Source organism: Necator americanus, chromosome IV (assembly GCF_031761385.1).
Source record: "Necator americanus strain Aroian chromosome IV, whole genome shotgun sequence".
In the NCBI taxonomy this organism is placed as follows: domain Eukaryota; kingdom Metazoa; phylum Nematoda; class Chromadorea; order Rhabditida; family Ancylostomatidae; genus Necator; species Necator americanus.
The window spans coordinates 6,061,093-6,071,777 of NC_087374.1; the positions used below are offsets into that span (position 1 = coordinate 6,061,093).

A 10,685-nucleotide genomic window follows, 5' to 3' on the forward strand; every position below is an offset into this window, starting at 1 on the left:
TGCGTTCTACTGCTGCGCGCCACCCCTGCAAGCGTAGCGCCCCTTACTGCCTATCGGGGCAGTCCGAATTGATTTTCGACGAATCGCAGGGCGTAGGCGGCGCAAGGGGTGGAGGGTTGCAGTAGATGACGTCGTACAGAACAGCATTCTGGAGGCGGCTGTTCGCAGTGATTCAGGGAGAGATGGGCGGAACTACCCCCATCTCCATAATCCACGGCCCCGTATACGGATACTTCACCGGAAATCCGTAACACTCCAGACTCGTGGGGTGATGCCTTTAAGTCGTGGCCGCAGCGCTATTACTTTGTTTAAATTTCCTAGGCATCACATGGCCTAAGTATATTTCTTGATTCTCCATTTTCAAAGTGAAAAAAGAAAGGAAAACGCGCAAAACGTGTGATGTGCAGAATACTAGATTCCTGTATAAACACCTACCGAACTCCTATCTGTGTAGAGATAACAAAAAGCCCTTGTTTGGGTAACCCGTTGTATGCCTAAACAAAAACAATAGGTATTATGTACCTCAGCTGAAGTTATTTGTGACTACACCTGACACAATTCAATCGATCGAGCTCTTCTGCATCCGGAAAAAGCTGCTAGATGTGATCTGCTACAGTATAACTTAGAGATACTGTATCAGTGGGTAAAGTTACATTGGCACAGTTGTCCTACTGGCACTGAACAGTATCGCTATGTTATATGGTATGTTGTTTACGGTTATGCATTTAATAGCAACCTCTTTATGGGCTTTAAAAACAGCGTTCAAGAAAATCTCCGCTAATGGGTCCTTCAAACTATCAACTAAGGTTCCTGACGAATTTTCCAGGACCTCAGCAAATCGCGACGCACCCACTAACAACAATCCAGAAGCTATCCAGGTAAATCAGAGGATCGTGATACTGACCAACTTATCCGACAAAGCACCACTTTACATCTGTCAGAGGGCTGAAAACATATGAAGTCGATGTTATTGAACGTAGGGTGTAAAGAGTAGCGTCGTCAAGTTCGCTAATCTCCAAAGGAATTCGATGTCCTTGATCTGTCTGTTTTCTGGATCTATAGGAAATCTTTCATATTTCAGCTCTTATACTTGGAAACTGATAGGTTGTAACACAATTTCGTAGCGTTCTTTTTCTTTTTTTTCAGGATTCTAATTGAATATTTTGACAACTAAAACAACAGAATGATCAGTTATTCATCATTGTTTACGACCTCCTCGTCGCACTCGACCAATTTCCTGTGGCCGTTTCGTTCGTCAAAACAAAACAGCCAATTTTGAAAATGGCAAAGCATTTCTGGGCCCTAGACTCGACTACCACTTTTTCTTCATACGTCATACGTCGCAGTTATTCGGAGAAGTTCCGATTTCAATTCTGTTAGATTTTGAACCCTATTTCAGCCACGGTTATGATGTCAGGATGTCAATTAAAATAATAAACAGATGACTAAATAAGTAATAATATGAAATAAATCACCTAAAATAAAGTGATATAAAAAATTTTATGCTATTCAAATTCAAACTCGCTATAATAGTTTTTAAAATACGTTCAAAAATTTGTTACGACAAGCCTATAGAACAGTAAAAATTTTTTAAAATTATGCACAAATTTTGCGAAATAATAAATAGTTATTTGCGGACGAAAGAAAAAAAAATAAAAACTCTGCGAATTCACGTGACAACCAAATATATTCCATCCTACAACAACGCTGCTAACTTCTTTCCAAAATATGTCTCCGACGGATTAATCCATCGTAATTCGTCGGAATCCTTGGGAATGAGCACAATAAAATTTTTATAATACCGTTCGCAAGCAAATGAGCAGGTGATTTTATATACAAATTTATATATATGTGCATTATTTATATTTTATATTCAAATATTCGTTCAATATTTAGTTTTGGCAAGTATGTAGCCTGGAAACTGGCCTAGTTAATTACTTTCATACCTCTAAAATTACATCTTACTTAATTACTTAATTACCATTACTTCCTAAGGAAATCTAACGCCGGAAACTTCCCAATTTATTGCATCTTAAGAGAGCGGTTACTTCTCACTTTCACAAAAAATGTTATTCGCTGCGCGTACTTCAGAAGAGACTGATAGGAGCGAGAAAAATCCTAGAAATGAGGTAATGGTGGACAGCAGTATGGATCACCTGATCCATGTTGCTGTTGTTCTCAAAGAGATAAAGAAAAACAGTAAATACTGAGCAGAGCATGGCTTGGCATAGTAAATTATGTGTTTGGCGTGTCACGAAAGCACGACATGCATAGAATATTCTGGATGAATTGGGAACGCTTGAGGAGGAGCGAGTTTCCTAGGAGTTCTGTTAGCCTGGGGAGATACACACATTTTTCCATGAATGGAGAGAAAACCTTTATTCCATAATAGAAATGTCGTCATATAAGGGAAGTATAGCATGTGGAGGTTTCAAAATTAGTTTATTGTTTACACAAAGAAAGGCTCAGCTCGGCCACCACACTTTGCTGTCAACACGCTTCTCAAAGTTCCACACATTCTCATCATTAATTCTAGTGTCATCGAGATTTTTCCAGGAGACAACGTACGGTGCAATCGTTGGCAGCGCCACTGGATTTCCCGGTTTTGACGGTTTGGCAGGCGCTGTAATTCCAGATCAGTGGTCATATGAAACATTGAAAAATTGGAAGAAGAGCAGGAATAAGAAAAATTAAAGAAAATTATGCATACAGAGCCAGAGGTAGCAGTAAACGAGTCCCTGTAAGCGCTAGCTTTATGGTGACACTTCGAGCGCAGCCACTCACGCAACTGCAGTAAAGGCATTACCCCACTAATCTGAGGTAGTGCGGATTTCAGATGGAGAGTATACGGGGTCGTAGATTATGGAGAAGAGGGTGATTTTGTCCATTTCTTCCTAATTGTCGTAAAAAAAACGACACGGAAGACGTGGCGCGTGCACAAGGCCGGCGCGCTCCAATCGAACTCGTTGTAGAAAATAGCGCGCCGGAACGCTCGAAGTCGTATCTTCGGGGCCGTTTTTTTACGGCAATTAGGAAGAAATGGACAGAATCACGCCTCTCTCCATAATCTGCGACTCCGTACAGATATAACCCACCTGAAGCCTGCACCACCCCATATTCGTGGGGTGATGCCTTTAAGCTTCAGGAAATTTTGGACTGATTAGCCCTATCAAATTCCGGTAGGTCTCCGTGCATACCGCTTTTTGTTAATCCATGGTCAGAAAAAAATCCTTGGTTAACTAGGACAGCTCCAGAACAAACAGTAAAAGGCAGTACAGTTTATTTCGAGAAAATAATACATTTGAAGCAGCAGAAGTGATAGGAAGTCTGGATTTATTGCATCTTTTTTTAAGCACTTGACACTTTCTTAAAATCTCCAGACGTAATGAATATTTGGTCGTTAAAGTACCTATGAGAAACAGTACTCACCTAGCAGAGGATGCTGCACAAGAGCCACATCCGAACCAAACCAGTCTTTTGCGTAGTTCGACTGAAACATTTCTTGCATTTCTCTGGTAATATTTTCAAGATGTTCACCAATAAACTATTATAACGACTCATGCTTTTCGAATGTGAGATCAACACAAGCAAAATTTTGAGAGCTTGTTTTTGTTAGCTTTTTCGGTTTGATCCTAATTTTTTAATAGCAATAAATTCCTATGCTCTCAAAAGCTCAAGTTCTAATTAGAAGCAGAAATGTGCTTATCAATGGTAATAAAGTAGAAATAAGCTATTTCTACAGTCCAAAAATGGTACAGTTGACTGAAATTGGCTTGTCCAGCAGGAAAAAATCTAGTTTTAGTTATTTTCAATGAAAATATCCCTATGGACTACCATCCTCGCTGCCATGGAACTACGCAATGAGTACCTCAGATTATAAAGCTCCGATGAAAAATTCATATGTTGTTATATCAAAATCCCATAAGTTGTTCAAGAGAGAATTTCTTTCTTTGCACAGTAGCTGTGTTACGATCTTCTCATTTTATTGAATCTTCTTTCTTAATTTTTTTTCTCGGATCATTAAATTGGGCTATCATGTGGAAAAAACGGATGATTTTCAGTACTACTTGTGTTTTGCGTTAAATCGAGACCATAACGAAACTTGGTGTTATGTATGGAGAAGGAATAATCCTCGGATAAACTGAACTCTGTTGGTCTTGGCGAAGTGGAAAAAATGAGAATTTTGCCCAGAAAAAAGACTATGTACACATCGGTAGATCAATTGATTATCCTATCACAACCGATTATAGGGAAAGAACCATTGTTTCCGCTTTTTTCCCCTAAAACAAATCACTTCAGCCGGTTGTTTTCCGTTCCAGGTAGTAAGTAGTTTCATTCTTAACTCAGAAGTGACATGCGCTGCTTATATTTCTTTTTATTCTTCATGCAAAAGAAATGGAATCGAAAAACAAATGAAATGAAAAAAATTTGGAAAAATCCATTCTTTCTCACTTTTTCTTAAAAACAGATCACTTCAACCAATTGTGCTCCGTTTGTAGAGTTGGAAACAGGTACAGCACTAACTCTCACACAACAGTACGCTACAATAAATACAGTATAGCAAGTGAAACTGACGAAAGTACTTTGACTTAAGGATGATTTGAGGCGATAAACCATAGAACTCACACTTTTGAACGGGATATTCACAGCCGAATAGACATATGGAGAAAATTCGAGATCTGCTGCATTTTGGCAGAAAGTAAAAGGCAGCCACAGTGCTAGCACGATCAGCTGGCGGCGCATTTTGACCAGTGAGTGATCGGATCGGACAGGTTCTGGTGGAAGGTTAGTCGGCAGCTTGATAGATGAGCCCCCATGTGAGAAACGTCTTCTCACGTCTTCCCACCGAAGACAAAGACAAATTTTTCGCCGTTGACCTAATCGGAACAAAATTAATGATGTTGTTAGGCCGACAACATTCACCACCAGATGACCATTCCATACATTTTCTAGCCGTTCCAAAAATTTCTTTCCTGTCATTTTCCCACATTTCGTGCACTTATGCAAATCCTACTTTTACGCTCTGTCGGTCCGGTTACGTACATCAGGACGCTCAGTCGTTTAGTTATTTAATTACGGTAGTTTTTGTCCTTTTGCGTACCCCTCCTCTTCCAGAAATGATAAGAAGCAGCGGATGTAAATGTATCCGCTTCCTAACAGATCCTAGAATCAAAGAAAAGGAAGCAAATCAAAGATTCCGGTCAGGAACCCATCCATAAATGACAGAAATGAGTGTTTATCATTTACCAATGACTTTATGCCGTTCGTAACACTCTGTGGGCTATGGGAATGTCCTTCGTGCAGTTCCACAACACTATCCAGGCACCAGTACTCAAAGACATCATCCCAGGAATCTGAGGTGGTACGGATTTCAGGTTGAGTATTCGTATATGGCATAGTAGATCATAGAGAGGGGGTGATTCCGTCTATTTCTCCCTAATTGCCGTAAAAAACGGCCCATAGAATACGCCTCTGAGCGTTTCGGCGCGCTATTTTCTACACGGAGTTCGATTGGAGCGCGCCAGCTGTATGCACACGCCGCATCTTTCCGGCCGTTTTTTTACGGCAGTTAGGAAGAAATGGACGGAATCACACCTTTTCCATAATCTACGATCCCGTATACGAATACTCCACTTGAAATCCGAACACCTCAGATTCGTGGAGTGATGCCTTTCAGTCGGAATAAATCGCAAACTTCACTCAATTTCCGCTGTTTGTATACGTCCAGAAAATGGAAACAACCGAAATGCGGATGATCATTGACAGTTGACCAGGAACAAGATTTTCGTACGTTGAACACTGGTGAAAGTACACGGATTACTGAGAAATCTGTGCTGATCACGAAAAAATCGGCTTGCGACAAAAATTCGCCCACTGGAGTCAGTAGGTAGCCAGAGAAAATGGTACCATCGGATGTGTGCGTTCCCAGCAATTTGAAAAATACCCGGAGTTTTTTTTTCTGGAAAATTTGAAAATTTATCACCTTTGCCTTAGGAGTCACAATGCACTAGCGAAAATGCTAGAAATAAGGAGCAGGAAATCATAATCTTACGGAAAAAAAAGTGAGGAAAAGATCCAAAAGTTGGGGAAAATTTATTTAAGTGGGTTCTTTTGTATTTTTTTTACGTTGTACTCTATTATATCACTATATACTATTATATTTTATTGTTATATTTTATTTGCATTACGCTGTGTTTACACATTGACTTTTTCAGTAAATATTTATGTTATGCCTAATGGCAGCACAACATTCACTACAAACCCTTATCTTCTGTATTGATGCTTCGTGCTCGGTGAGCGCGGTTGCGCCCGCGGTTACGATAGCTTTGCTGAACTCTGGATTCGCTCGATCTCACGAGAATACAATTTCCTGGAGATTGAAGACGTCAACCGATCCGGTTTTCGGCTTCTTGCATCCACTACTCTGCTGTCAATCCCTGAAGCAGCAGTGGCAACAGCATGCGGTGCAACAGACACAGGTGAGCACGATGGCGATAGCAGCGATGATGATGGAAGGGATCAGTTGGAGACGGAGGCAGCATTCGCCCGAGCAGCAAACGAAGTAGTAGAAGATATTCGATGGACCTGCAATATGAACATTTTTCTCTTCGAATATCCACGAGATTCTTCACATTCTCAGCAAACACATCATCCTTCTTAAGAAACGTTTCTGTTGTTTTTTTTTTTCTATAAAATAGTGCAAAGAGAGTTTTCTGCAACAATTGCAAATTTATTCGTTTTCAATGTGCAAAAATGTTAACAGCGAAACAATTCTATGGAGTAGAAGGGCTAGCGTCCCGTGCAGCCAAAGTCTGCTAATGAATATTTAGGAATATTTAGGTCGGTTCCCTAGAAACCCGTATAGACTTTAGCTAAAAATATCTAAGGGCAGGGCGCAGAGTATACTGACTGCGTACGGTAAGGTCAAAACAACATGAAGCACGGTGCATTTGCGTAAGCGTCTGCGCTCAAAACGCTGCGGCGGAGAGTAGCAGTTAGAATCTAAGGAGGACCCTTGCTGGCACCATTCTTGGCTGTAGTTCGTATAGGTGCCACCTCGATACCAATCGTTTCTTCCATCGCACTGCTTCTACGATAGAACCCAACAGTGAACTTGCTGGGGCTGGCCGATGTGTCAAGTCAGCGCTTTTGTCCTCCCAGACAAGCCTGGTACCAATTTATTGACCCCCGGAGGGATGAAATGCACTTGGTGAGCACTAGGCCGAATTCGAACCTCCGATCGATCGTGTAGGAAGCGGAACCTCTAACCGCTACACTACACCCGCCCAATAATAAATATAATGTAATAAATACATAATAAATATAGATTTTTCTATTTGCCTCGCAATCGGTTCTGCAGTAAAAGGAGGGATTCTGAATATTTAAATGGAAAATCCGGAATGTACTTGTGGTAAATCTTTTTCAGGTTTCTTATGAGCTAATTTTTTTGTTGTGAATTTGCATAAACGTTTCTACGATGTAAATAAAAATGTGGATTTAGATACAACCAACTATTCGCTTTTGAGGCTCTTAGCAAATAAAATGAAACAGAAAGAGGCCAAATCATACAACCAGACATGCATTTGCACATCACCGAGATATTAATTTTTTTCTTGGCGAGTCAAAGAGGGAATCAGGCCGCCAGAAGGCCCACCAAAAGAACTTAATATCTCGGCGATCTGGAGAAATGCAGATTATTCATGTAATACTGGGTGGAGAGACGAACTAGCAAATATGTTGGAAGTCTTTTTTATTACATTATTTTTCCTTTTCCTCTAAGACCTTTTCATTAGACATCTATAATAAACTTTTAACTACCATCTGAGATTCTTGAATGAGGAACTCTAGTGGTATTTAAGTAGACTTGATGCTGCAATTATACTTAATTTTCAGTTTACTTAATTGATACACAGTGAGACCAGTTAATTGCTAGACTAAAGGAAAAAAATTGAAACGGCAACGTAGGACTGCAATAGTTTAGCGCGAATTTGGGAAAAAAAGAGCCCGACTTATTTGCTGGTATTTCATCCACCCCGAACAGAGCTAGACGGTTTTTGATCGAATAAAAAAATAAATAAAAATAAATAAATAAGCACGGCGCTTAGCAAGAATTCACTCTAAGGGGAACAATCGACATGACAGGACCGTCAGACTTTAAACTCACATTTTACGGAGCTACAGACTTCACTTTCCTTGAAAAATTCCACTTGGTTGCTTAAATGAACGAATAGTAATATGAGGAGAGTTTCGCGGAGCATTTGGAAAGTGAGAAATATAAGCTGGCGCCTCGAAGGCACCTTCGATTCGTCGTGTCTTATCAACCAGCTGAGTCAGGTCGATCGATCTCTTCACAAACATAATGCTGAGGTCATCGTGATCAATGGTTGTCCGGCAGAATCGTGGAATTTCCGGAACTCATAAAACGGGGAAGAAGAAGGACTATTATAATTCGTTTAACGTAGCACATCCGGCGACTACAGGAGCGCAAAAGCAACTATTCATCATTTTCTTCTTCCTAAATTAAAAATGACACTTGAACGAAAGATTTCACCTACTGTACACCTTTTCTTCATTTATTTTAAGAAACCAAAGCACCGTAAATTTCAAATTTCCTTTGAACGAGCGAATGACCTGCCCACTATCGTTAGTAAACTTATAAACCTGCATTGAAACCAAAAATAAATAAATAAAATAAAATAAAATAATAAAATAATAATAAATAAAATAATAAATAATACAAATAAAATAAAAATCAGTGTCTTTTCCATTTTTATACACGTAACCCAACAATTAACCTCTTTTATAATATGTAGGTACCCTGGTAGGAGCGTGGTCTAGGTAGGAAGCCAACAAGTGTAAGTTCTACAATTTTGAATATTGGATCCTTGTTTTTCGTTAAAAGAATTTGTAGCGCTCGGAAGCATAAGCCAAAAGATGAAATTACGTCCGCTAGGGAGACCTCAAGATGCTTGGGCAGTTCAACAATGCTCAAAAACTTAGAACATTGGGATGTTTTCGCTCTAGAAAAGGAGACCTCGTCTAACACAGAAAGGAGTGAAGAAAGAGCGAAGTCGTCGCAGCGCTTTTGCTCGTCAAAAATGAGATTCTTCATAGAAAAGGTCATCAACGAACAAAAACTGGAGCAACGGTATTCTGAAATTGGATATGAACGCCAAAACTAGGTTTGTTCCAGCAATAGTAAGGACAAATAGTAACATTTACGACGGATCTCCCTTCGTAGAGAAATTCCAGAAGAACGCAGTGCGCGTCCCTAGGAGGCATATAGGCGATTAACTGCAGACCAAATACGACCTTGTACCCGATGACGACAAGAGAAGCGGAGAGTTTTGAAACCACCAAGAGGCGGCGTCTCCGGAAACTCTGAGCTGCATGAGCAGCAGGTAAGTACGAATTTACGTCCAAACCTCACCAATCTGCGTAAAACAAAAACGACCGTTCCCTAGAACACAGATAGAACAACTAAAGCAAGAAAATCAAGAAAGGGGATGAAAAAGGTCATTCACACGTTATACTCGGATCGTTTCGGCACTCATGTCCTCTTCCCTCCTTACCATCTGTTCTCCTTTCCGTAATCCAACATGCCAACATGTCGGTGAAGAATCGTATTGCTTCCGGTACCGATAGAATCACATGCCTGTCAATCATTGCCTGAACATTGCAACGAAAAACCAACAAGATGATGCTTTTGTATAACAAGGGGATCCACATGACATCAACAACTATCGCCCAGTCTGATTACTGTCTGTCATCTACAAGCACCTCACAAGAGTAGTCCTAAATAAGATCGAAAGAACACTGAATAAAGGACAACCATGCGAGCAAGCAGAGTTTCGAAAAAAAGACTCACCGGACTCTACACATACCGCTTCAGCACTCACAGAAATATTGTGAGAGTACAATGTGAAATTCTGTCCCACCTTCATCGACTTGAAGAAGCCTCGGACAAACACCGCGTAACTACTAGACATGAAGGTTTTTCATAGGTTATATAACAGCTCCACAACCAAGAATTCCCTCATTCTGCGATAACTTCAAAATATACTTGAAGAAGGGGTTCGTCGACACAATCGTTCCCAAATATTTACTGCCACCCACGAGAATGCTATGCGAAAAGTGGAATGGATAACGTGGGAGTGAAAGTTGAACGCGAGGGTTATATCTTCTTCGTTCCGCTGATGACATCGTTTTTATAAAATCAAGCATCAGTCAGACGGAATGAAACCTGGTGGAATTTAATGAAACGAGTAGAAAGATCGGTCTCCAGCTGGACCTGGAAAAGATTATGCTTATGAGGAACGGAAGTGTTTCTGATGCCCTATTCACGTTCAATGAAATGAGTATATTCGTTTGCTCCAGTTATGTATATCTAGGTTGGGAAGATACTATGAACGATCTCACTTCCAAGCTGGGCAAGAGGAAACGAACGGTTGTGGAGCAAGATCATCAGGAATATAGTGGAGAGGGTCTAGAACAACCGTCTCCGCTCTCACCGTTCATTCGACAGCTTCTTTCCGCTTTGACCTGCTTTGACTAACGCTTCAAAAACCTGGAGGAAGGGGAAGTAAATGTGGTCAGTGTCATAGAACGTTCAATTGAAAGGGAGGTGCTAGGAGTATCCTGCTTTGTGCGACTGAAGGAAGGGATTCGAAGTTCGGATTTATGTA

General features: G+C 40.5%; 3 protein-coding genes across 3 annotated transcripts; all 3 read right to left on the bottom strand.

The window, feature by feature from the left end:
- Positions 1-2,465: 2,465 nt before the first annotated feature.
- RB195_000482 (uncharacterized protein) lies at positions 2,466-4,743 on the bottom strand (the record flags this gene model as incomplete). Its single annotated transcript, XM_013451278.2, has 3 exons — positions 2,466-2,623; positions 3,430-3,490; positions 4,627-4,743. 3 exons carry the CDS (start codon positions 4,741-4,743, stop codon positions 2,466-2,468), a joined length of 336 nt encoding a protein of 111 aa, XP_013306732.2.
- A 1,687-nt stretch (positions 4,744-6,430) lies between these two features.
- On the bottom strand, positions 6,431-8,258 carry RB195_000483 (uncharacterized protein; the record flags this gene model as incomplete). Its single annotated transcript, XM_064196861.1, has 2 exons — positions 6,431-6,585; positions 8,165-8,258. 2 exons carry the CDS (start codon positions 8,256-8,258, stop codon positions 6,431-6,433), a joined length of 249 nt encoding a protein of 82 aa, XP_064052742.1.
- An 865-nt stretch (positions 8,259-9,123) lies between these two features.
- On the bottom strand, positions 9,124-9,666 carry RB195_000484 (uncharacterized protein; the record flags this gene model as incomplete). The annotated part of the gene is made up of 2 exons (XM_064196862.1): positions 9,124-9,386; positions 9,573-9,666. The coding sequence occupies 2 exons, from the start codon at positions 9,664-9,666 to the stop codon at positions 9,124-9,126; spliced, it is 357 nt and encodes a 118-aa protein (XP_064052743.1).
- Between the last annotated feature and the right edge of the window lie 1,019 nt (positions 9,667-10,685).